Here is a 27,996-nt window from a genome sequence, read left to right as displayed (position 1 = left end):
TTCCTGGGCCGTGAGATCACTGTATACAGCTACAAGCATACTATACTATTCCGATATCTGTGTGCAGTGATTTCCTAACACAAGAGACAAGATATATATTCATAGTGAGTATTCAGGTCCATCAGTGTCGAGCAGGTCCACAGAGAATTCATGTTTTTCTCTTTAATTAGAAAACTTACAAAATATATCAGAAAATAATAGAACAACAGCTCTGCACATAAAGTCCATCATTTTACAAGACACAGTCCTTTAGATAAGTTGTCTCCTTCACATTGAGAACCTTGTTGGAGGCTCCTGCATGGGCAGCTGTATAACATATAGAAATACAAGGTGGACCGTTCAGGCTTCCTGCGACACATAACATGGGGCTGGGGAAGGACGTCTGCAAAAAAAAAAAAAAAAAAAAGACAAAGTGAATCAATTTCAGGAGAACGAAGATTGCACCCTCCATGTCACCAGTATATAAAATGTCTTCAGACTAAAGAGCTAAACCCATCGTAGACATTTATGGAATACCCAATATCTGATTGACATGGATTCCGCCTCAATAGTTAGGCTAAGGCCCCACGGGTAGGAAACGCCACGCTAAAGCGCTGCGGGGACAACTGCAGTGGGAATGCGTTGTGGTTTATCCCGCAGCACTTTGAATTTGAAAGTTCACAGAGGTTTCCTCCGCGGACAGACCCCGAGACCTAATCACAGGCCTTGGGGTCCATGTCAGCCAGAAGCGCTGAAGATAACAGGGACAGGTCGGAGCCCAGGAGAGGTAAGTAACACTGTTTTTTATGTTTGATCACCTACTCTGTGTCTCTCATCATTATACTGTGGGTCTGAAAACCCCTAAGTATAACAATAGCAGAACCTTGCAAATATTATGATAACAGATGTGAAAAAAAATATCACATTTGTTATCTTGGTTGACATTTGCTTTGGTTGTTACTGAATTAATTGCCTAGCCCTACATCTAGTTTGGTGGGTCAGGTGATTTCTTTTACCGAAGAGCAGTAAACCCAGAGGAAGTCAAAAGGACGTTCATTAGGGACGTTCCCATAATATAAGTAAGCAAAAGCCGAAATGTGAATGGGGCCTAAAAACAAATGTCAATTTTATATACATTTAGGGCAATGTATGAAATTAAATTCCATATTCCATGCAGGCTATGATCTCTATCTATCTACATCTATCTATCTATCTATCTATCTATCTATCTATCTATCTATCTATCTATCTATCTATCGCCTTCTCGAGAAAATAGGAAAATCAAGATGAAATTGAGAATCACCTTTAATCCTAAAACAAATTGGTATTTTATTCTTAGGAAAAACTGCCCAGCCTTACATACCGTATATATCAGCTGCAGTCTATGATGAAATATTTAATGATCCGAGGCCTCAGATTATTCCCATTATCATAGGTCCGTATTCACATTTACCCTTACCTTTAATCACATTTCTCCACACTGGGCAATAACCACGGGCAGTTTAGGTTTATTGTTGGGGCCGGTTGGTACATTCTATGGAGAAGAGAAAGTTGCAGGTCATGCACAGTACTGAGGTGTACACACAGATAATCTTCCCAGCACCATAAACGCCTGGAATTCTGGTAGTCGTCTTTATCACATTCATTCACTTCCGAGTCTCTGGCACTCCCTGCCCAAAGTCTACAGTCCGTCAGTACAAAGACACCTAACCAAGTGCCATGAAAAAACAGGCTGCGAGTCTGGAAAAAGTAACCTCATTATATAACTATACCCTAAAAACAGTGCACTGTGCGATCGCGACATAGTCCAATTTTTCCATAATTTTGGAAAAATTGGTGCATGTTTGTCACAATACAATATTCCAGCAAAAAACCATCTCATGTGAATGTACTCTAGCAGAAACGAATAGGAAAAGGTTTAGGGCAGCAGGGGGTGGTATTTATGTCTAAAAACTGATAGAAATACTTTGATAGATTTTGTAGCAAAAGATATTAATTATATGTCTTATATGTCTTTATTAATTATTATTATTATTATAGACTGGTTAACAAGTTGGAAAATACAACCAAAGTGTCAGAATTACATCACAACCGTTTTCATCTGATCTCACAATTTTTTTTTTCTTTACAACTGACTCTGAGGTTAAAAATTTATTTCCTGAGTCAAGTTAAGGACAATGGACGCGATTTCCCCAATTTTACCAACTCAGATTCTTTTCTTTGTACTTTTTTCACCTATGACACAATCACATAGTGACTAACGAACAATAACCATAGTGGTTTTATGGAGTTAAAGGGATCCTATCACTCAGACATGATTTTTTCTAAGTGCCACGTCAGAATAGCCTTAAGAAAGGATATTCGTCTACCTACCTTTCGTCGTCTTCTCCGTGCCGCCGGTCGCCTACAATCCCAGTTCTTGTCGGCATGCTAATGAGCTCTCTTGCAGCACTGGGGGCATCTCCAATGCTGCGAGATAACTCTCTCCAGCACCGCCTCTTCTTCTTCAGCAGCTTCATCTTCAGCCTCTTCTTCCGGCGGTGGCTTGTAACGTCTAAGGCTCGGGCTTTGGGCAGAGCAGACTGCGCATGCCCACAGGCCACGAGAAAATGGCCGCTTGCACAGTATTCTTTTTTTTTTTCTTTTTGGTAGAGTTGGAAGGGACCTCAAGGGCCATCGGGTCCAACCCCCTGCGAGTGCAGGTTTTCCTAAATCATCCCAGCTATATGTTTATCCAGATTCCGCTTGAAGATTTCCATTGATGGAGTGCCCACCACCTCCCGTGGCAGCCTATTCCACTCTCTCACTACCCTCACTGTCAGAAAGTTTTTCCTAATGTCTAATCTGTATCTCTTTCCCTTTAGTTTCATCCCATTGCTTCTTGTACTTCCTTGTGCTAATGAGAATAGGGTAGATCCCTCTGCACTGTGACTACCTTTCAGATATTTGTAGACTGCTATTAAATCTCCCCTCAGCCTTCTCTTCTGCAAACTAAACAATCCCAGTTCTTTTAGCCGCTCCTCATAGGACATGGTTTGCAGACCTTCCACCATTTTGGTTGCTCTTCTCTGGACTTGCTCCAATATATCGATGTCTTTCTTGAATTGAGGCGCCCAGAACTGTACACAGTATTCCAGGTGTGGTCTGACCAGGGAAGAGTACAGCGGAATAATGACCTCTCTTGATCTAGATTCAATGCTTGTCTTAATACATCCCAGAATTTTATTAGCCTTTTTTGCAGCAGCACCGCACTGTTGGCTCATGTTAAATTTGTGATCTACTATTATGCCCAAGTCCTTTTCCCCTATGCTATCACTTAGTTCTATTCCTCCCATACTATATATGTTTTTTACATTTCTGTTACCCAGATGTAGAACTTTGCATTTGTACCTGTTAAATACCATTTTGTTCGCCTCAGCCCATTGTTCCAGTGTGTCTAAGTCCTTTTGAATACACTCTCTCTCCTCTCTAGTGTTGGCTATTCCTCCTATCTTCGTATCATCGAAGGTAGGTAGGTAGGTAGGTAGACGAAGCGGCAATTTTCTCGTGGCCTGTGGGCATGCACATTCTGCTCTGTCCAAGGCCCGAGGCCTAGAAGTAAGAAGACGCCACGGGAAGAACAGGCTTTATTTGTAGCTTGCATTGAGTTGTTATTTAGCAGAAAACAATTCTGCAAAATCTGCATCAAATTTGCCTACAATGCAACTGAATGGAGTTTCTGTATCCTCATTCACATGCATGTGGCTGGGGCACATTTCTTATTCATGTGGACTCCACATAGAAAAGCCTTTGGATTTGCCTATGAGTATCAGCCCAAAGCAATGGGGCAAACCCTTATTCAGACCCACAACAATCTTATTGTCTGCTGTAGGTTTCTGCTGGGAATCTGCTAGTAAATAGATAAGATTTGCTATACTTGCAGATACTTCATTCTGAAGGTCAGAAGAGGTCAATATGCCATCACTTCTTATATTTATAAGTCATCTTTAGGTATTACATATGGGACCTTTAAGCTATTTTCTACCATAGAACTGAGAGCAGAAAATCTGCAGCATGTACCACAGTGGCAAAGTGGATGAGACATAGGCTTCATGCACAACACCGTGTAACTAGTCAGTGTGCCGGCTGTATTTTTCACAACTAGTACACTGACGCATTTGTTTCTACAGTCCCATACACAAGCCCGTACGGCTGTGAGCCCAGGGACAAACTCAGAATAGGAGCTTATCATCCATGTGCCGTTTTTGATGTTCCTCCGACACAGTTGTTAACTTTGCTTTACACTGTGCAGCAGAAAATCTACAGCGTATACATCGCGTTGGGACACACCCTAAAATGGCATGTCATATAGGCTGGGTTCCCATCGCATGATCCTGCTGTTGAATTTTGTTGTGGACATTCAATAGTGACTGAAGACGCCATATTTCTGCTGGAATCACAGTAGCTCTTCTGCTGCTGTCAACCTTGCATGACTCTTCTTCTTCCCGTTCCCCCCTCGCTATCACCCTAGGATTTCTTTGAAATGGCGCAATAGTTGTTTCTGTCAAGGAAATCTGTTGGAGAGTCATGGCGTCCGTGGCTCAGGCAATATGAAACTCTTGGCATGGTTCCTTCAGGCTATGTATCAATGTCATGGCTGCCATGACAGGCAAACAACCAATCTAGTGACCAACAGCCGCACACTTTAGCCAGTAAAACAGAGGTAATACCTTGTCTGTAGTCATGGTGCCTTGTAACTACAGCCTCGTCCCATACAAGTGTATAGGACTATGTAAATAGAGAAGGGGTCATGGTGCTTGCACATGTGCCGTGGCCCCTTCAAATAGCTGATCAGCAGGGTTCTTGGGTGTCAGAATCCCACTGATTTTTTATGGATGACCCTTTAATTCAGAAGCATTATTAATAAGGGGTACTATTTAAGGGAGCACACGGACATTATTTAAAGATGCAATTGTTACGCCTCTATTGATGACCTACCCTATCCATCAATATTTCAGTCCCAGAAAATCGGCTTCATTTGTTACGACCAGAAATGACACAAAATATTACATAATGGAAACTTCCTGCAAGATTTCTAAGAGTAAAATACAGATTGCTACAAGCAGGAGATGATGAAATCGTGTCAGCCTCTCTAGTAAACATGTCCTCCAGTCTGCAGATGGAAACTGTACATGGAGGCGGAGGAGATAGGACCCATGAGTGCCCTCATTTACTATATCTGTCACTCTCTCACAGCCAAGATGATATGAAGGAGAGAGTTGATGTCGAGCCAAATGACAGGTGTCCTATAATTTCTTAAGAACATGTTGATAAGTTTCAGTGCCCAGTGGAACGGCATTATAAAAAAAGTGCCATAAAAGTGAAAAGTGCAATATAAAGCGTCAAAGATACCAACGCCCTCTGTACCCAATGTGTTAATTCCTCCCCCACTTTATTTCCTTGACACAGGATATTTACATTAAAGGGTCTTCCAGAATTTAGATATCAGTAGAGAGTACAACACTCAGTACCCCACCCGAAAGACAGATATCTGCAGCCGGCACCAAAAGGAAGAGAAAAGTCGCTGTCGTTTGGGTCCATTGGGGAACCGCTAAAATAGTGGTTACAAATGGAGCCCCGTGGACCCCATTGACTATTATGAGGTCTGTAGGGTGTCCTACATGCAGGAATTTATTCTTGACCTATTTTAGGCAGACACTGCCACAGTCTCCAAAGGACTGCGCTCTATTCACTTCTATGGGGCTGCTGGCATTACATTTCCATCAACTTCACTGAAGTGAATGGAGCAGCGGTCACTCAAACGAACTAGCGCTCCATTCACAAGGACGCTTTAGGGAGACTTTTGGTCCCCTATTCTTCTGATCACTGGCGGACTCATAAATTGGATACTTATCCCCCTGTCCTGTGGATAGGACATAAGTGTCCATAACAGGACAATCCCTTTAATGTTCCTCGAACCTCTTTTTTTCTCCACCCTTTGGAAAACAGTCATGTTACACACAAGTCGCAGCAAGACCCTTTTCACATGTGCCTTGTGCACTGGCTTACAATGAGGTCTGTCAGGTTCATATGCAGCATGCTGTGACCAAATGTTACTATGAGAGCGACTTCCGGCCAGCTGTCTAATGTGTCCTGTAAGAAGAATCAGGCAGTAAGACTTCAACATTCCTGATTCACTTGTTCCCATGGGAGGGATGTTTGGCTGCAGCTTACTTCCTTCTCCCTATTCAGAATATAGGCATTCTTGGCTGGACCAAGTGTGCATGCGCATAGCTGGTCAGGTAGACCTACAGCTATCTGAAGTATATAGCTAGCATTAAAGGGATTGTCCAGGATCTGAAGGTAGTGGATAGTGATGACCTATATATAAGACAGGTCATCAGAATGGTTGGGGTCAGACACCCGGACCCTTCTCCAGATCATCTGTTTATATATAGAAGGTAAGGCTGCAGTCCTGGGCGCCTCCACTACACTGTAAGGAGCGGAAGCATACACTGTAGTGGTAGTGCCTGGGACTGCAGCCACGCTCCCTTTTACTTGAATAGGAGCAGGGCATCTTTAGGCCTAATACCTTAAATTATGGCTTTCAGGGGCCCTGACTATTCTGATACTGATGACCTACCCTATGGATATGTAAAGACCAACATTTAACAAGAAATTGTTGAGAGACGAGTACCATTTCTAATGTCAAAGCCCCATGTTAAACAAAGTTAGGGTGTGTTCACACGATGTAAAATGGAGCGTGATCTGGAACGTATACGGCGTGTCAGAGTTTGAGCGCTCAAAAAGATCCCATTGATTTCAATGGGAGTTATGAGCGTATACGCTGCGTTATTTTGCGCTTGTAATTCCCATTGAAATCAATGGGATCTTTTTGAGCGCTCAAACTCTGACACGCCGTAAACGTGCCAGATCACGTTCCATTTTACATCGTGTGAACGCACCCTTAAGCTTAAAGGGATTCTACCACTAAAACACATTTTTTTCTAGTTAACACGTCGGAATAGCCTTTAGAAAGGCTATTCGTCTCCTACCTTTGGATGGGCTCTCCGCCGCGCCGTTCGTTCAAAATACCGGTTTGTACCGGTATGCTAATGAGTTCTCTCGCAGCGATGGGGGCATCCCCATCGCAGGAGCAGCGATGGGGGCGTCCCCATTGCAGCTCGAAAACCGACCGCAGCGCCACCTCTATGGTCTTGGGTATCCTCCCCTTCAGCGTCCTGTCGAAGGCCTGCGCAGTACGCTCTATTCGGCGAAGATTGCCGAACATACTGCGCATGCGCGAAATTGCGGTCCCAGCCATAGTGCGGGCACTGCAATTTTGCGCATGCGCGGTACGTTCGGCAATCTTCGCCGAACAGAGCGTACTGCGTAGGCCTCTGACAGGACGCAAGAAGCAAGGGGAGGATACCAAAGACCATAGAGGCGGCGCTGCGGTCGGTTTTCGAGCTGCAATGGGGACACCCCCATCGCTGCTCCTGCGATGGGGACGCCCCCATCGCTGCGAGAGAACTCATTAGCATACCGGTACAAACCGGTATTTTGAACGAACGGCGCGGCGGAGAGCACTTCTAAAGGTAGGAGACGAATAGCCTTTCTAAAGGCTATTCCGACGTGTTAACTAGAAAAAAATGTGTTTTAGTGGTAGAATCCCTTTAAAGGGGTTGTCCAGTTTCAGAGAAATATTAGACAAATGTTATTGTTTACTTGATGAAAGGTTCAATAATTTTCCAATATACTTTCTGTGTCAATTCCTCCCATTTTTCAGTTTCTTCTTTGGTTTTCATTCATTCTGCTTACACCCAGTAGATAAACAAATCAGTCCATGGTCATGTGATGTCTGGTCCATGGTCATGGGATGTCTGGTACCAGGCAGATGTCTGATTTTAATTATAATATCCTATTAATATTATAAATGTGAAAGTTTGTGAGTTTGGATGTTTGTGGGTTTATGTGTTCGGATGTTTGTTAGTCAATCACGCAAAACCCGCTCGACCGATTTGGCTGAAATTTTCCACAAACATAGTTAATACACCCCATTGCGCAATAGGCTACTTTTCGTCACAATAGCGCACATACGTTTTTCCCAGGACCCCACAAACCCCAAACTCACATCACCATCTCTGCAATCTCACACACTTTGGACCATAGCAAGCCACAAAATTCATATTACCCTCTACAGCCTCGCCCCTAACCCCACACAATCTCATATACATAGACTTTACCACTTTGCCCCTCACCTTAACGATTCTCCAGGAGGTGCTCTTTAACGCTCCGGAGCAGCCATGTTTGCCAACCCCCACCGCTCTGACAATCCGCGACACCGCCCACCCATGTCAATACCTCTAGGCGGTCTAATAAATGCAAAAAAAAAAGTAAAAAAAAAAGTAAAAAAAATATTAAAAAAAAAAAAAAAAAAAAGGATTAAAAATTCAAATCACCCCCCTTTCCCTAGAACACATATAAAAGTAGTTAAAAACTGTGAAACACATACATGTTAGGTATCCCCGCGTCCGAAATCGCCCGCTCTACAAAGTTATACAAATATTTTTCCTGTTCGGTAAACGCTGTAGTGGGAAAAATGGTCAAAAGTGCCAAACCGCCGTTTTTTCACTGTTTTGATTCTGATAAAAATTTGAATAAAAAGTGATCAAAGCAATAACATTTCCCGAAAATGGTAGAACTAAAAAGTACACCCGACCCCGCAAAAAAAGACGCCCTATACATCCCCGTACACGCACGTATAAAAAAGTTACGGCTGTCGGACTTTTCAAAAAAAAATTTTTAACAGTTTTGGATTTGTTTTTAAGGGGTCAAAATGTAACTAAAACCATATAAATTTGGTATCCCCGGAATCGTAATGAAACACAGAATACAGGTGACATGTCATTTTGGTTGCACAGTGAACGCCGTAAAACCAAAGCCCGTAAGAAAGTCGCAGAAATGCATTTTTTCTTCAAATCCACCCCATTCTGAATTTTTTCCCTGCTTCCCAGTACATTATATAGAATAATTAATGGTGGCATCATGAAGAAAAATTTGTCCCGCAAAAATTAAGACCTCATATGGCTCTGGGAGCGGAGAAATAAAAAAGTTATGGGGTTTAGAAGGAGGGGAGTCAAAAACGAAAATCAAAAAATGCCATCGGCGGGAAAGGGTTAACTTCAAATACCTCTGTCCCAAAGTCACTATGTAAAGTTTCTCACAACACCGTGTATATATAGCAGCTCAAATACAAATTACATCCAACACAAAAGTCTCACGTATTCTCTGAATTACAGCAAAAACAAGATACAAACTTACATTTCATATCCCATACCTTATACACAGTACGAAAACCTTACCCGCGCCTGTATATACCCACTGCTACAATCACCGCAGACGAAGTCGCGGGTACCAGCTAGTAATATATAATGAGCAGCACCTATGTGTATATCAATGACTGTAGACTGTACATCACATGACCATGGACTGATTTTTTTATAGCCTCCCCTCTATGACTCTGTATACAGAGATAGCTGTCCGTCACTGATAGGGCCGCCTCCTTAATTTCAATGGATAAATGACAGGTTATACTGAATCTTTCCCCCAATACTATATATCGATCTGCTCGGCTCCTCCTGCTCTATTACATGCTGCCTACAGATTAGACGGCTTTTTTCATGTAGCAGGTCCCCTGTAAGTATATGAGTCACCTTACCCTTACTGTCCTTTTTCAGCTATTAGGAAGTACCTGGAGGGTTTGCATATTGGCATCTCTTAGGTACTAGACAAGTAGAAAGTGTTACACAGGGCCTGAGAGGGCTCTATAGGGATTGCATTTCACCCAGCACCTGTCTGGTACCCACTACCAGATCACAACACATTATACAGATGTCCTAACTTGGAGGGTTCATTGAATTATCACTGAATAAAGCATCCTACAGGAGCTGTACAGTAATGTAGACAAAAGGAGAACACCTTGTACGTTCCTGCTTTAATACTCCTAATACTCACGACAATAGCACAAAATATGGCTTTGGTTCCCCCGGAATCATTCGCCTTTAAAACATACTTTAACTGGCTTCAATTGTATGTGTGAACAGAAATATCATTAGGATCTTTGTTCCCAGTATTTTAATACGAAACTGTAGGTATAATAAAATGTGCGTCTTAAATAGGATCTTTCACCAACTCCAGCTCTATGCATCCTTGTGGTTGGAATTTTTTCTTTTGTGTCCACCATTCCCAGGCATTCAGTGCAGGTGGTTTTGGTGCCTGATATGATACTTATATATAATAGGCTCTCTATTATTCAACACATCTTTATTACAAATCTCCTATTGCTTTGTGTCTCCCCAACAGGCCGATAGGTAACACGCTGCATACAAACCCTGTGTAGTCTGATCCTGCTTCCATCTGTTCCCTATGTCTTACTTACTACCAAGTCTCAGTTAGTAAAGCTTAGGAGACATAAGTGAAGGATCTACTAAGCATTTGTTTCATGTTTGTTACCAAGATGCCTGGAAGAGTTTGGATTCCCCAAAACCCATGGGAAATTATACATTTTACCCCAGTTTCTGGCAGCATGGTGGCTAAGTGGTTAGCATTGATGCCTTGCAGCACTGAAGTCCTAGATTCATATTCGGCCAAGAAACACATCTGCATGGAGTTTGTATGAGCCTCTTAATAATTTTGGCATATTTTGACGATTATTAAGACTCGCATACTATCTGCCAGTCTTAAAGAGGACCTTTCATGTCCTCATAAATATGCGGTTTTATATACCGCTAGAAAGCCGACAGCTGATTTCAGTACACTGTCGGCTTTCCTGTTATGTGCCCAGGAGCTGGAGATATCTGTGCCGTTAGTTTCGGCATCAATAAATCCCCACTGTTAGAAGGGCGTTCCTCATAGCTCAGTGTCACCCCCTGCAGTACTATAATATAGCCTCATACTGTCAGAGGGGCAATGCCTTACCGCCCACAGATGATGCTGAGCTGTGAGGAACACCCCCAGTAAAAATCTATGGACAAGAGCTGTCAGGGAGGGGAGGGGTGTCGTACTTCACTGCAAAGCAATGACGGTGAGCTGTGAGGAACACCCTTCTGACAGTGGGGAGTTATTGATGCCCAAACTAGCATCATCGATATCTCCAGCCCCAGGGCACATACTAGGAATTCAGCGCACTGTCGGCTTTCTAGAAGTATATAAAACCGCATGTGCCCGAAGACATGAAAGGTCTTATATTGCCGAGTGGTACTCCAAAACCACTGAACTTGTACACGGACTCCTTTACGTTCCGCACTGACCTGACTGATGGTGACGTCTCTATGTGATATAATTTGCCTTTTGAGCAAACTAAACAAGTTCCCTCCCTCAGTAAACAGGGCAGCACAGCTGGGCGCACTGGGACAAAGATGGCTTTGTTTTGTCCTATATTCAACATCAGTATTATAGTTCTTACTCCATGATTTGGGGCAGATAAGACAATTGTTGAGAGCAGCCAAGAGCACTGAGCTTCGCAGTGTCATCCTATCACAAAGTACATTGTATTATAGGCAGATAATCTGTTCCTTATCTCTGACCGTTTCCTGCACGCCCCATATTCTAAAGTCTGTGGACACACCCAGCGCCGAGGAGTAAATCATTTCTTCATTCATAAACTGAAAGCTGCTGCTTTGTAAGGATAATTACCTCAATTTTTCTCATTACTAGAAGTCCATCGATGACTTTACCTGAAAACAACAAAAAAAAAAACATAATTAAAGGTGTCATCCTGCATGGAGTCCTGGGTTCGAATCCCGCCATGACAACATCGGCAAGGAGTTTGTATGTTCTCCCTGTGTTTGCGTGGGTTTCCTCCCACACTCCAAAGACATACTGATAGGAAAAAATGCAGATTGTGATCCCTATATGGGATTTAAAAAAAAAAAAGAAAACTGAAGGAGAGAAAAGTCCTGCACGGTTACAGTATTATAATCTATGGGATCCGCAGGTGCCTGTGGGTAACCGCTATTTTAGCGGACAAGCTCTCTGTTATTCAGGTCTCCCGCTGGAGAGTCTGGTGCAAGTGTGAACTTAGCCTCAGCAAAAATTTATTGGAATTCATTTAGTGACTAGTTTAGGCAGGATTGGGTGCTGATTTTGACATTGGAAACAAGATGACCAGTGTCAAGGGTTGGCCATGTCATAAAATTCGTAAATGCTCTAAAACTGCATGCCGTGACACAATAAACTAGAAGCATGACTGGCTGCCAGTCTACAGGCTATGTAAACATGGCCATCCACATTTATGGAAAGCAATATGGTGGGGGGTCATGCAATTCATTCACTTATATTCTCGGCTGTGGACTGCGGTAAGGAAGAGTCTGCACAGAAGAAGATGTAGTCGGGGACACCCGAAAAATCAGTAATGGGAATAAATAATGTAGCTGCCTTTGCAGGTAAAATAAGAGTATGCTTACAGTTTATTCCACCACAGGTAGTTTAGGGGTATTTAGGAATTAATAGTATGAAGTGGTTAACCCCTTTAAATACCTATGTTCAGATGAACTGCGAGCACATTAATGGAGGATAATATTGGTAAAGGCCATCGGTGTGGAGTACGGAGATAAGATTACATTTCTGAACAGCGATGTGATTGAGGTTACGTTCTTAAGACAAAGGGGAATAGGTCCGACCAAGTACAGATAATTCATCCATAGTCTTAATCCCATATCAAACCTCTGTACATCTCCGTGAAGGGATTACAACAGCTGTATTGTAGGATCTGCCTTTACAACCAAAGCCTTTGTTTCTGAATTTAAGAGAATGTGTTTGTGTGGTCTGGGCTATTGTGTAACCCAATACTCACCAAAAACCACATGCTTCCCATCCAGCCAATCGCACTTAGAGCAAGTGATAAAAAATTGGCAGCCGTTTGTTCCAGGGCCGCTGTTGGCCTGCAGAAGAAAGCACAGGGCATGTTTACATGTGTATACACCACAGATACATAAGAACAAAAAAAAAGTAGAGCTGATTTTAAAGGGGCACTAACCCCAAAGCTTATAGGACTACATTATAGAGAATTACTAATATAGCACAAGTATGTAAAGGATTTGAGAGAAGAAACAGTGAGCATTGGGTGCAGGAATATTACTGGATTCCTATTCATTTAAGAACACTTCAGGTGTTTATGTTCCTTTAAAGGGGTTATCTGGTTTATAATATTGATGGCCTATCCTTCTGAGGTCCGACACCCAGAATCCCCGGCTGACGTACCCACACTCAGTGCCTACACTCGCTGCTAAAGTTTGTATAGAGAGTGAGTTGTACGCAAAATGCGCTCTCTCAGTACCAGTGGGGGGTCCTGGGCTTCGAGCCCCTGCAGATCTAATATTGATGGCCTATCCTAAGGATATAGAAACCAGATAACCCCTTTAAGGCTGAGGCCACACATCGCAGAGAAGCTGCATTTTTTGCTGCAGTGTTTTCAGCCAAAATCAAGAGAGGCTTCAAAAAGAAATATAAAGGAAGCATTTAAACTTCTCATCTGTACAGCCTATACTGATGACCTAACCCTCTTATACCAGTGGGGGCCCAGGATCCTTGACAATCAGCTGTCCAAAAAGGCTGCGGCATTTGGACAAGCACTGGGACTTGTTTACTGCGCTGTACATGACATGGTGATTGTGCTTATATGAATGGGACCATGTGAACAACGAACATGGCAGGGCTGTGGAGGTAAAGTCAGAGCCGGTTTTGGGTGGAGTCGAGAAAAAAGTTACTTATTACAAAATAAATTCAATTATTTATATTGTATTTCAATCACTAGTCTTTCCTAAATTAAAGGAACTTTGCAGTTTCTGCTTAATCATGGCTGTCAGCCATTTATGAAGGAGTCAAAGTCAGGCTGTGGAAAAGTAGAGGAGTTGGAGTTGGTTGGTTTGGCCTACTGACATCTCCGTCCTGGTCACTGGCCTCAGAAGAGGAAGCGTGGCTCTCCTAAATGCTGCAACCTCTTCAGTTACTGGGTGGGGTGTCAGGTAGGGATGTGCTATTAATGGAGTTCATTTGATTACGATTAAAGAATTGAATTGTCAACGGAATTGCGAAATTCGATGTTATCCCTGCTCTGGACACTTGTATATTCCATGAAAGCTTTCTCCCCCATCACAATCTATGATCAATAGTTTATTCACTGTAGTCAATGGTTGGGTGGTAGGACAGGAAGTCTGTATCAAATATATCCGACTCCATCCTCCTACACCAGCTCAATGAACTTCAGCAAAAACATGAAAATAAACATTAAGATTGAGAACTGCCCATAAACTTGCATAAAACTTATATATTATTTTTAGGCAAAGTTTGCCCACCCCAATTGCCAGGTGCCTGACCCCCACAGATCAGATATTGATGACCTATAAATGATACAGTCCTGAAAAGACCCTTTAAGATTACCTGCTAGTGGGTAGGATAAGTATAAAATGCATCCCCGTCCTAAAGGTTAGTCAAGCTCTAGCAGTGTAATGATAAGCAGACAGCTGTATGTGAGAGGCCAGCATTAGCATGCAGGGTAAATGGATACCTGACAACAAGGCCTGATTGCTTTCCTTGTACCCAGCAGGTGGTCCGGGAACAAAACAGCCCCCTGCTGGGAACTCAAATACCGCTCTTTATCTTCAAGCTTTAACTATTCTACCTATCTGCCCATTTAACATAGAGGGTAGTAAGGAAATCACATGGGCATGATTAGAAATCAGAGAGAAGAGCTGCATCAAGATGGAGGCGAATTCAAGGCCCTCACTGAAGAATATGAGATCTGCAACACTTCACTGAAATGGTAAAATCGCTGAAACACATCATGTTCTTCCCCAGCCATGCTGAAATATTTGCTGTATTAGGCTGGATCCAGACAGGTAAATCCCATCCAACAGCAACATAAGAAAATGGAAGCCTTTAGTATAGAGAGTGATCATGTATCTACACATACTATATTATAGTACTATAATTTATATGGCACCACCATCTTCCATGGTGCTGTACAATGTGGTACCAAGCAGGTGAGAATGTAAAAATACACAAAAAGGACAATTATCAGAATAGCCGGAAGTCCTGAATATGAAGACTCTGGATGAAACCCAAACTAAGATCAATGACTGTGACAACTCCTATGGGACTCATATTTTTCTCTAGCTGTCAGATTATTCAGTACTGGGAATAATAATAGATATAAACAAGTGTCAATGTTCAGAAACCCGCGGACCCCTCAGGCTATAACAGTTTTCTGCCTGATTTCCGTCCGTCTGCAAATTTTAATCGGAATTGGAGACGGAGTCCCTGAACACTACTATGACCGCAGCCTAAAACTGAGTTCTCTAACATGCAGATCTGCAACTGCTGCAAAGATACAACTTCCAGCAAATGAATACCGTATTTTTCGGACTATAAGACGCACTTTTTTCCCCAAAAATTTTTGGGGAAAAGAAGGGTGCGTCTTATAGTCTGAAGGTGGCGCCTGGCATCCGCTGTAATAGAGAGGCGGAAGCCGGCAAGTGATAGACGCCATTACAGGTGCCGGGGCCTGAGACATCGCTGCGCTCCTCTGCCCTGCATGAAGCCAGCAGCGGCAGGAGCTCCTCCGTGCCCCCGCCGCTGGCTTCATGCAGGGCAGAGGATCGTAGCGATGTCTCAGGCCCCGGCGTCTATCCCTCCCCGGCATCCGCCTCTCTAGTACAGCGGATGCCGGGTCAGTATCGGTGGCCCCTTCTCCCCCGGGGCCGGTCCCCACCGGCCCCGTACCTGTAAAGTTGCAGGCCGGCTCCTGCACGGCGATATCGCAGGAGCCGACCTGTTCGGGTGACAGCCGGGAGCCTAATGAGGCTCCCCGGCCTGTCACGGCTATATTAGTATTGCGGCTGGGTCTATGACCAGCCGTAATACTAATAGACAGAATGTCCCATAGACGGCAATACAGTTGTATTGCCGTCTATGGGACTTGCGATCAAGTGACCGCAGGTTCAAGCCCCCGGGGGGGAATAAAATAGTAAAAAAAAAAAAAAGCTTTAAAAATATGAAATAAATAAAAGTTCTAAATCACCTCTTGTTTTTTTTTTCAATACAAGGTGATCTAAGCAATAGATATCCCCCAAAATGGTATAATTAAAAATTACAGCTGGCCCCGCAAAAAAAACGCTCTATGCATCCCCGTACAGCTGCAGGGTCACCTGTCAATGTGGCCTTGCAGCTGTTGCAAATCTACAACTCCCATATATTAAATATTTTACCAGTTTTTGCTTCAAAATTTTTTTTCCCTATTTTCCTCCTCTAAAACCTAGGTGCGTCTTATAGTCCGAAAAATACGGTAAATTCTGAATCAAGGGTTGTGCCATCTAAGGCCATTTATCATGCAAACAGTGACACCTAGAGGCCATAAGAAGCTACTGCACTTATGGACAAAAAAAATTAATAAAAAGCATGTGATATCCCAACGGCTAAGCAGTCAGTTCTCGCCTTACTTCCCACCATGTCCAGCATACAAACTGGTGTTGTGACATCTCTTTTATGAGGCGTCACATATTATATGGTCACATGTCGCACACATTATCTGCTGCATTGGCAAATGCACTGTTGCATGCTGGTGACAGCAAATTGACAGTGGAGAATATATAAATATTCATTTTATATGAGAATATCTTTAATGTTCTTCTAAAGGGGTTCTCTAGCACTATGACATGAATGATCTAGCCTTAGGATATTACTTTCAGACTATGGGTGACATGCCAAACCACAAACCAGCTCCAACTCATTCAGTAAGAAGCCGCAAAGCTCCGCTAATTCATTATCCAGGTAGTCACTGTATTCCTATGGAGGTAAATATGCAACAAACTATTCATCTCAGTAATTACATATCATTAATTATGTAATAATTACACAATATAATAAAAAGTAATGAACCATTTTATTTAGTAACTTTTTTCTGACTCCAGGAAAAAAATGGTCCCAACTGTCTCCACCGCCCTGTAACCCTCCGTATCCTGCAGATCAGACTGAAGGGGTTAGGGCATTTAGCTCAGCGCTGTGTCCTCTTTACTGTAAAACAAGAATAGCGCCATATATTGTATAGTGGCTGTGTGTGGTATTACAGCTTTATCAATGTTTATTGAACAGGACTGAGTTGCACCATGGCCATGCGACCATTAGCTGTATCACCACTCGTCTGAGCAAAAGCTGTAGCGTTCACTGTCACGCCATTCTATCAGCTTGTCAGAGGAGTGGTGGGAGTCCTAATGATAAGTCATCAATATTATAGTCCTAGAAAAATCCTTTACATTACTGGAATAGCAGTAACAGAAGCATATTACTATACCAACAGCTAAAATGTATAGAGTATCACTTATATGTTCACATGAATGCAGTACTGACCATGGAAAGTAGACCGGGAGCGGAGTGCTTGAGTTTAAAGTTCTCATCTGCAAATGGTCCTCTGTAAATACTTGCCACTCCTGTGCCATCACCCTGCATTAAAATCATCATATTACTATATATGCAGTGTAAAATGTTTTACAAGACAGAGAGGTTTGTGCATATGGAATTATCACCTAATGTTACACACACTCTAAATGGCATATACACAGTTGCAAAACCATAGGCCGTGATCAATGTGTATTTCTCGGATAGCACACGGACCCATTTATTTCTACGAGCCCATACACATGACTGTGAATTTCACGGTCCCGTGTGCGTGTCCGGGCCACAAAATATTGAATAGGTCCTATTCCTGTCCTGTTTTGCGGCCATTGATTCTGTGGTTCCTTTTCATTTAATGAAAGGAGCTGTGTAAGCAAGGCCCGTGCGGGACACAAGGAACATTCGTAGATAAAAAGAAGACATGATGTTAGAGACAGCAGAAAGACAGTCACTGGTGTTCTGTATTAGTGCACGGGTGATGTCACGGGAAGATGTGAATAATTGGGTGTTATCAGCATACAGATAGTATTGAAAGCCATAACTGGTGATGGTTTGGGCTGTGTACAGAAAGAAGAGGAGGGGGCCTAGGACTGAGCTTTGTGGAACCCAATCCGCAACAGGAAGAGGAGAAGAAATATTACCAGCGAATAATACACTAAATATGTGGTCAGACAGATAGGAAGAAAACCAAGAGAGAGCGCTGTCCCTGAGGCCAACATAGTGACGCATAGTGAGGAGGGATTGGTGGTCTACAGCGTCAAATACTGCTGAGAGATCCAGAAGAATAAGAAGTGAATACCAAGAGATTGTAGTGAAGGGAAACCTGATTGTAAGGAGTCCAGAAGAGAGTTAGCAGAGAGATAGTGGATTAGGTGGGAACATAAGAAGTGTTCAGAGATGAAGGGAAGGTTAGAGATGGGTCGGTAGTTAGCAGCACAGGACCGGTCCAGGGAGGATTTTTTCAGTAGCGGGGTTATGACAGCATGTTTGAAGTAGAAAGGAAAGATTCCAGAAGAGAGAGGTTAAAAATATTAGTAAGGGCAGGTTCACATTAGCGCCCAGTCTCTGCTTTCAGGTTTCCGTCTTCTGCCTGAGAAACTGGACAGGAGACGGAAACTGGCAGTCAGTTTTCAAACTCATTCATTTGAATGGGTTTGTAAAGTGACTGCTCGTGAGTGTCTTCTGGTCTCCGCAACCAAACCGTTTTTCTTTAATCGGATACAAAATTGGACCTGCAGGACTTTGTGTCCGGTTAAAAAAAAAAAATGGTTTCGCTGCAGAGACCAGAAAACGCTCACGGGCGGACACTGACTGCCGGGTTTCCGTCTCCCGTTGGCAGAAGACGGAAACCCACAAAGCGGAGTCTGGGCACTGGTGCGAACCCACCCTAAGGTGACTTGTAACAGCAGGGGACAGAGACCGGAGGAGATGTGACAGGATAGGATCACTTGTGCAAGTAGTGGGGTGAGAAGAAGAAAGGAACTGGGAGACTTCTTCTGTTACTGGGTCAAATAATGAGAGTCCCCAATGAGGAGCAAGGGATGGAAGAGGACTGATACAGCTTAGAGATTGGGTTATTTCCTGATTGTCAATGTTAAACACAGAACAGGTGCCAGTCTTTCCATTACACCTTACCTCTGTGTAGTCTCCACTCCTGGTTTTGCCTTTCAAATATTGATGCAAATCACTAATGTGTTAATGAGACCGTACCGAGTAATAAAAGCTACAAAATAAAGGAAACTCTGCCACAATAAAGTAGAAAACTCACATTTACGAAGTCTCCTCCTTGAATCATGAAGTCTTTTATTACCCTGCAGGGATGAATACACAGAAAGTGAAGATACAAAGAAACGAGAGGTCACAAATCAACAGCATCACGACTATGAAACACCCAGTGACTAAGGCTTTATAGGAGTAATAACACTGGATTTGTTACCCTGTCGCTACATCTCCGACTCCTAGGACTTCAAGGTATAAAATGACGGTAGATTAAATAAATCTTAAGACTTTTCCAGAGCTGGAGACCCCCACCTCCATTAAAGGAACACTCCAGATGAAAGACTTACAATGTTCACTGAAAGAACGATGACCATTCCTTCAAGTCAACTAAGACCCCATTCACATGGGCTGAAAGAGAGGGCCAATGATCGAAAACAAATGTTTAGGAACATTTATTCCCAATCATTGCCTGACTTTCACGGCAAACACGCCATCTGTATGGGGATGAATGAATCGCTGAAATCCGTACAGTTTGCCGGCAGCACATCACCCTGTTTACAGGCACCATTTAGGTTGCATAAAAATAGCAATCACTTGACAATTAGGCCATTGGCAGATTCAGCTAAATAGGATGAAATCTGCTGGAAATCTCAGTCTGTGGTGTCCATACACGGCAGTGAAGCACATAACAGCCGCCAACCTTGTCACTCTGGCAGGACTGACCATCTCATGTAAATGACTCTTCCCCATGAACTGATTTTAGGAGACAAAAAAAGGGACATATTGGATTCCAATATGCCCAATGTTTTGTCCCATCCCCATTGATATGAACAATCTGCCAAGCCCAGTGTGCAAGTGTATCGGGGAGAAAAAACGTGAGAGAAGGAATAGCTGTCAGCTAGGGCTGGGTGATTACGGCCTAAAGAAAAATTGGGATTAATTGGGCACTTTACCTCAATTATGATTAATGGCGATTATTTAGGCCACACCCTCTTTACAGTATGATTATGTGCTGGGTGAACTATGAGGGATTTGTCTTGCGAGGTTTGTGTGGTAGTTAAAAACACGCCCGAATTGCAACTTCTATTATGCTGTCTTCATAAGGTTAAGGGGATATTGTCACTCCTTGGGGAGAGACCACCATGTAGGTGTGTGGAGACTTATTAAGCCTTTAGCACTCCACTTCCCAAAGGACCATGGGAAGAATATGCAAATCTGTCTTCCATGATGTGGGTTATTTCACTGGAATTCTGTCTTCCTAACTACATCAGGGAAGACAGGCTTGCACATTCCAGTGAGCACCCTCTTTTGGTTTGCAACACTGAGGCAGCAGCTGACTTCCTAATTACATCATGGAAGACAGATTTGCATATTCTTCCCGCTGTCTTCATAACTCAGAGTATAATAAGCAGAGCCCCAGGTGAGGTGAGTGAACGTAAAAAACCATGTAACTCATCTACCTCTCCTAGGTTCCAGTGCGACTCTCTGATGATTTTGGAGCTTTTGATTGATGACAGGTCACAAGGATGGTGACCCACAGACATAAGTGTCACGACGCTTGTGACTTTTGTGACCTGAGGTCAGTCAGAAGCACATGACCAGCTGAGGCCCAATCACAGGCCTCAGCAATCCCAAACATTAGTAAGAAATGCCAAAGACAGCAGAGAGTCGTGCCAGAGCCCAGGAAAGGTGAGTAACATTGTTTTTTTATGTTGAATCACCCTGGGCCTTCGCTTCTTATACCCCGGGGTCTGAAGAGACCTCAGAATATAATAGCAGTTCCAATTTGGACACATTCGGTCTGAATGAAACTGCAGGCAGGGCCTTGAAAATATTGTAAGAACCAATCTGAGATAACTGACGTGTACAAACATGTCGCTTATCCTGGCTGATGTTTGGTTTTGCTAATTGCCCAGCTCTACTTCAGTCAGACAAGAAATCAATAAACAGCTCTATAAGGTAAAGCCATACTTTTTTTTAGGTATATCAGACAAACCCACCGATTTCAACAGGACCATCCAACTATCTAATATGTGTGGGGGTCAGCCCCATTTCCACCTGATGGCAGATGACGGGGGAGAGAGGGATTGAGATGATGGTTTACAATTGCCAGATACTTATTTTTCTAGGGAATATAAGCTTCTTCCAGTTCAGTATACATGCACCGCAACGCCAATCCAAGTAGTCAAACAAGAGCGTTCTGCTGATAGGTAACTAAAGCATATGGTCATCTTAGAAACCATCACATAACATTTTTTTCCGCTAAAAATGCACATAATTCAAGCTAGTGAGCTCAGCTGACATACAGTCCTATGAAAAAGTTTGGGCACCCCTATTAATCTTAATCATTTTTAGTTCTAAATATTTTGGTGTTTGCAACAGCCATTTCAGTTTGATATATCTAATAACTGATGGACACAGTAATATTTCAGGATTGAAATTAGGTTTATTGTACTAACAGAAAATGCGCAATATGCATTAAACCAAAATTTGACCGGTGCAAAAATATGGGCACCTCAACAGAAAAGTGACATTAATATTTAGTACATCCTCCTTTTGCAAAGATAACAGCCTCTAGTCGCTTCCTGTAGCTTTTAATCAGTTCCTGGATCCTGGATGAAGGGATTTTGGACCATTCCTCTTTACAAAACAATTCAAGTTCAGTTAAGTTAGATGGTCGCCGAACATGGACAGCCCGCTCTCAAATGATCTGAAAACAAAGATTGTTCAACATAGTTGTTCAGGGGAAGGATACAAAACGTTGTCTCAGAGATTTAACCTGTCAGTTTCCACTGTGAGGAACATAGTAAGGAAATGGAAGACCACAGGGACAGTTCTTGTTAAGCCCAGAAGTGGCAGGCCAAGAAAAATATCAGAAAGGCAGAGAAGAAGAATGGTGAGAACAGTCAAGGACAATCCACAGACCACCTCCAAAGAGCTGCAGCATCATCTTGCTGCAGATGGTGTCACTGTGCATCAGTCAGCAATACAGCGCACTTTGCCAAGGAGAAGCTGTATGGGAGAGTGATGAGAAAGAAGCCGTTTCTGCATGTACGCCACAAATAGAGTTGCCTGAGGTATTCAAAAGCACATTTGGAGAAGCCAACTTCATTTTGGAAACAAAGATTGAGTTGTTTGGTTATAAAAAAAAGGCGTTATGCATGGCGTCCAAAAAGAAACAGCATTCCAAGAAAAACACATGCTACCCACTGTAAAATTTGGTGGAGGTTCCATCATGCTTTGGGGCTGTGTGGCCAATGCCGGCACCGGGAATCTTGTTAAAGTTGAGGGTCGCATGGATTCCACTCAGTATCAGCAGATTCTTGAGAATAATGTTCAAGAATCAGTGACAAAGTTGAAGTTACGCCGGGGATGGATATTTCAGCAAGACAATGATCCAAAACACTGCTCCAAATCAACTCAGGCATTCATGCAGAGGAACAATTACAATGTTCTGGAATGGCCATCCCAGTCCCCAGACCTGAATATCATTGAACATCTGTGGGATGATTTGAAGCGGGCTGTCCATGCTCGGCGACCATCTAACTTAACTGAACTTGAATTGTTTGTCCAAAATACCTTTATCCAGGATCCAGGAACTGATTAAAAGCTACAGGAAGCGGCTAGAGGCTGTTATCTTTGCAAAAGGAGGATCTACTAAATATTAATGTCACTTTTCTGTTGAGGTGCCCATACTTTTGCACCGGTCAAATTTTGGTTTAATGCATATTGCACATTTTCTGTTAGTACAATAAACCTCATTTCAATCCTGAAATATTACTGTGTCCATCAGTTATTAGATATATCAAACTGAAATGGCTGTTGCAAATACCAAAATATTTAGAACTAAAAATGATTAAGATTAATAGGGGTGCCCAAACTTTTTCATAGGACTGTATCTCTAATGTGTATAGCAGCCTTAAAGCAACAAATACCATATACATATGGAGCCCCCTCCGTGTGGTGTCTGTCCGCATTCACTTCCCATGTAAAAAATATGACAGAAGCTATGATGAATAGGAGCAACAGATGGTAGTATGAATGTCCACTAAGTAAACTTTATCTTTTTCATAAATCCATAATGCAGAAGTCTAAAGGGGCGTTCACACTACCGTCAGTGTCCGACAGGTATTGTCTGCTCCTAGTGTCCGTTCAAAATCTCGCACGGACATTAGGAGCGGACACTAGCTGTGTCCGTGACACTTGTCATTCATTTAAATGGCGATCGGGTGCGTTCTTTTGCACTCCGTGCCTGTCCTTCACTGTCCGCATGTAAAGATGTCCGACTTTTCAAGCGGACAGAAAAACCCGACATGTAGGTTTTTCATGGACACAGCTAGTGTCCGCTGCTAATGTCCGCGTGAGATTTTGAACGGACAGTAGGAGCGGACACTACCTGTCAGACACAGACGGTAGTGTGAATGCCCCCTAAGGAGAGGGGAGGGAAAGGAAGCAAAGAGACACCTACACTATAAGGGTAAGTTCACACAGGGTATTCAGGTTCCGATCCAAAAACTGGGTAGCCGCGACTGAAAGCCGGCGCACTGCAGCGGCATCCAGCTGCGCACTCTGCTCCAGATTAGGCCCAATGAATGGGCCTAGTCTGGACGAGGGAGTTTCTTCAGACTGAATCGAGAGGCGACTCCACCTGAAGAATGAGCATCTCACTTCTTTTTTTTTTAGAGCCGGAAGAAACGGCTCCTGGAAAAAAGACCTGAGCGGCTCCCATTGATTTCAATGGGAGCCGTCTTTTTGGATACAGGCTCAAAACCCTGACCAAAAAACCCCGTGTGAACTTACCCTAAAGAGACATTTACTTTCACAACACAGCTGGGTTATCAGGATTTACTATCCAGTGTTCTCCTGCCTGAAAATCTTGCCACTTGCCTGTGAAAAGTGCTTCCTTTATACCCAATGGGAACACCATCTTTTCTGCAAAAGAATAAGCAATGTTATACATTCACCACAGTATTACATAAACCATTGTAAGATAAACCAGTCCCAATATTACCGGACAAACCTTAACGTTACCTCTGATCTCACCAAGCAACAAATTTGGCTACCTGGGTCCCCCCACTCAATACCTCTGTAGAATGTATCAAGTAATATTAGAGGATCCCATTTCTAACAGGTCCTGCCAAAAATCTAACTCATATGGGTAATACAAGACACCCTATCAAAGATATATTGTTTTACAGAATAGGTGGTCTGTCTAATCTTTTGGTGAATTTATTTGTGCCCATGATGTCCATGTCAGATACTACATACAGACCTGAACTCCCCGGTGCAGAATTGCCTGAAAAACAAAGTAAAAGAAATCATGTCTATTAATGACTGTAATAAAGTAAGAACAGCTACATTTCGTTATTTTTATTGTGCAAGACTATTATTGGACTATACATATAAGGACCCATTCCTACGGTGGAATCTGGTGTTGATCTTGACAGATCCCCAGTATCGTGGGGAAAGAAAATGAAGAGGAATATCCCTCAGATAACTCTTCGTTTTCGTTGTCTGAACTTAGCCTAAAGATGAGGCTTTAATATATGGCATGAGTGGATTTATTTTCATGCTAAACATTTAATGGGGTGGACAAGGAACCTCTGTTTTCATGATTCCTTTGGTCAGAACACCCGTAGACATTTATTACCTGTCATGTAGATAGGTGATTCATTTAAATTTTGGGGCAATTGGGGTCACTTTAACCACAGAGCCAATGGTGCAGTGGCAACGGGGTCCTATGGTTGCAGGAGCCCCCTTGGATCAAGCATGACAGTCACACATTTCAGGATACTGGGTTGAATGCAGTGATTTCAAATCCTTAGGACACAGATAGAGGTTGAATACAATAGTGGAGCATGGAAAGGGGGGCCCACTTTCAAAAAGTTTGCACAGGGCCCCCTAATACATTAATAGGGCCCTGTAAAGGTAAACTCATAAACAGATTTGTTGTAGAGACGTTGCCTATATTGAAGTGGCAGAAATCCCTGTATTTGCCACCAAAATTACTCCATAAGGCCGCATGTTGCAAAACGCAACAAAAAACTGCTATGAAAATAAAATGAAGCAGAAAACCCAACAGAAAAAAGCACCCATTTTCCAGTGCAAAAATTCTGTGGTTTTTTTTACTGTGTGTTTTCACCTCCTATGTCCATGGGAGGAGGGGGGGGGAGTGTTTTCACTACTAAAATATGCACACTGCGTTTTCCACTGCATTTTTTTCCATTTTGCTGGGACTGTACACATTGGTTTTGACACGCACAGTAGCCTAAAAGCTGTATTTCAATGCATGGTCTTGCCTAAATTGCAGTAACTTCTGCGCTAAGTCTGCTGCATGTGAATATAAACTTAGGCTACGTTAACCAGACAGTACAGAGCCATAATTTAATGCACAGGAGGCTGTAGATTTGTAGAAGGACACTCATAACTATTCCAATATTTCACTTCTGAACAATAAATCTTTTTTCTATAGCCTAGAATGAAATAAAGGAATATCCACTCCTAGTCACATAACCCATGCAGGGAGCATCACCTGAAATTTTCTGCTGATTTTGGTACAACATCTGCAAAGAGCTCGATTTTCATGCGGCCAACATCCTGGAATTAAAAAACAGACAAACAAAAAGAACATATATAATCACATAAACCAATACAAATCGGAGTTTTATTGCTACGTGTATGAGAACATAGCACATATCCGTAAATCTGTGTCTCGGTGCCAGTGATGGACTTGTTGAATGTGGTAAATGGTCCTCTTTAAGAAAGATTCTGTTATTCCTCAATTGGATATTTCCTATGTATTTTAAAGGTGTTATCTGGTTTATAACATTGGGCCATCAATATTAGCTCTGTGGGGGTATGTGTGCAGATAACTGCTGGCCACTATGGAACAGCCCCTCCGATGCAAGGGGAGGCTCATTGATGTCATCCGTGTGCCCAACCTTTCCATTAACCGTTATAGCAGAAGTACCGCAGCAAAACCGGACAGGAATAGGACCTATCCAGAGTTTTGAGGCCCAGACTGTCAGTCTATGTAATACACAGTCATGTGCGTGGGCTGACAGAAATGAATGGGTCACTGAATGGTAACAGTGCACTGTTTCAGAATATCCAATATGGGACCCTCATTCATTCAACTAGGATTAGTATATTGAGTGGCAAAGGAACTAAAAGTGCCAGCATGGTGTAACCAGGATGTAGTGTAATGAGAATTGAAGAAGCTGTGTAACAAAGTTTCAAGTGTAATGACAGTAACCTCTATTACAAAAGTGTCTGACCCCCTGTATAAGCAATGCCGCCCCTGCTACCTCTTGTGTCACCCCCTCTACCTCATAGATTGTAAGCTCTTGCGAGCAGGGCCCTCAATCCCATTGTGTGAAATGACTTTCTTTGTAATGTATCTCTCTGTCTGTATTTGAACCCTACAAATTGTACAGCGCTGCGGAATATGTTGGTGCTATATAAATAAAATTTTTTATTATTATTATTATTATATTACAAGTGGTTGTATCCTGTATCCACAGGATAAGGGTCTAATTGCTTTGGGAAAAGAAAATGTCTAACTTCTGGAACCCTCAAGAGATCAGGCCCATCCTGTATTCAGCAGGACCATCCTGTATTTCAGGTGCTGTCCTGGGAAGTGGGAAGTATGACCCAGACCCAGTTCCAACCCTATCTGCATCCTCCAGAGAAGAGTGAAGCCAGGAGCAGTCTGTTCCCTTTACCATTTGGCCCATCTCTGTTCCCAGCAACTTGGAAGGAAATGGGGCAATGTTGTGGTGCCATTACACCGCTCCTAGGCTGCTTTCAACAAGAGTGGACTTGGGGGTGCAGTGTTGGTTCTTTTTTTTTTTGTAAATTTTTCTATGTCGGCAACTTTAAGGGAAAAATTATACTATAGAGATCAGGGGCATAAAAGTAGCAGAGGCTACTGAACCTTGAGGGGGCCCCATAAATCCCTGTCATATAAAATATATCAGTATTTGGTAGGTAGGGGTCCTATTACAGAATCTGCATTGGAGCCTAGGAGTTTCAAGTTATGCCTCTAGGGGCGGGCATTATACTGTGGCAACCCCTATGAAGGAGGCATTACACAGTATTGGGGCACAAAGGCATGTGGCCGGGTATGATCAGAGCCAATATGGGCACAGGCAGGGCTTATGTTATATAAATTAGTGCACTACACATTTTGCAGATTTGAGAGGTGAACATGCTCAGCCACGGCTCCATTCTCTACTACAGGACTGAAGGAGATCACTGCTCTGAGAATGGAGCGGTGGCTGAGGTCTGCACCAGCGCTTTAGTCACATTGGGCACTCGCAGACCCCCGTTTCCCTGATGTTTGGAGGTGCCAGTGGTCGGACACTCGTCCTCTATCCTGTGAATGATATATGAAACATCTTTACCACAGGACCAGCGATAGACTGGTGGATTTAACCAATAGGTAATACACTAGTTATTTATTCAACTTCGATCATATCCAGGACAAGCCCTTTAATAACAGGTCCTGTAATTCACCTCCTCCCCCCACACAAATATCCACTGCATGCTGGCACTTGTAGTTCTCCTCCAGCACTATACACTAATTACAATGTAATGAATGAAAGCCCCATCTTTCCAGTGTTGTACACTTTGTACTATAACAGTCCGCCACATTGTAGTGAGCACAGCGTCTCTGTCACTATGGAGTCACATGGACCATCTCATCGCCATTATTCCCAGTGCGCACTACAGGGTTTCCCCCTCTCCGATCATGGTGGGGTCCACTTCTTTATCCCCTGCGTATTACCTGCCCCCCGATACTGATATCAAAGAACACGATGGGATTGTTGGCGTTGGAAGCCGGGACCGCCATGTCTGACTTGGGCA

The 27,996-nt window shown here is 43.0% G+C and overlaps 1 protein-coding gene across 1 annotated transcript; it reads right to left on the bottom strand.

Annotated features, from left to right (window-relative positions):
- Positions 1–201: 201 nt before the first annotated feature.
- On the bottom strand, positions 202–27,996 carry PPIH (peptidylprolyl isomerase H). Its single transcript, XM_075279907.1, has 10 exons — positions 27,917–27,996; positions 25,661–25,725; positions 24,401–24,424; positions 24,016–24,060; positions 19,178–19,220; positions 17,365–17,457; positions 12,815–12,902; positions 11,656–11,696; positions 1,439–1,513; positions 202–382 (listed from the first exon to the last, which is right to left on the bottom strand). Exons 1-9 carry the CDS (start codon positions 27,980–27,982, stop codon positions 1,445–1,447), a joined length of 534 nt encoding a protein of 177 aa, XP_075136008.1. The 5' UTR covers positions 27,983–27,996; the 3' UTR covers positions 202–382; positions 1,439–1,444.

The sequence above is a fragment of the Leptodactylus fuscus genome, chromosome 6 (genome assembly GCF_031893055.1).
Source record: "Leptodactylus fuscus isolate aLepFus1 chromosome 6, aLepFus1.hap2, whole genome shotgun sequence".
Lineage (NCBI taxonomy): Eukaryota > Metazoa > Chordata > Amphibia > Anura > Leptodactylidae > Leptodactylus > Leptodactylus fuscus.
This window is presented reverse-complemented; position numbering and strand designations above follow the sequence as displayed.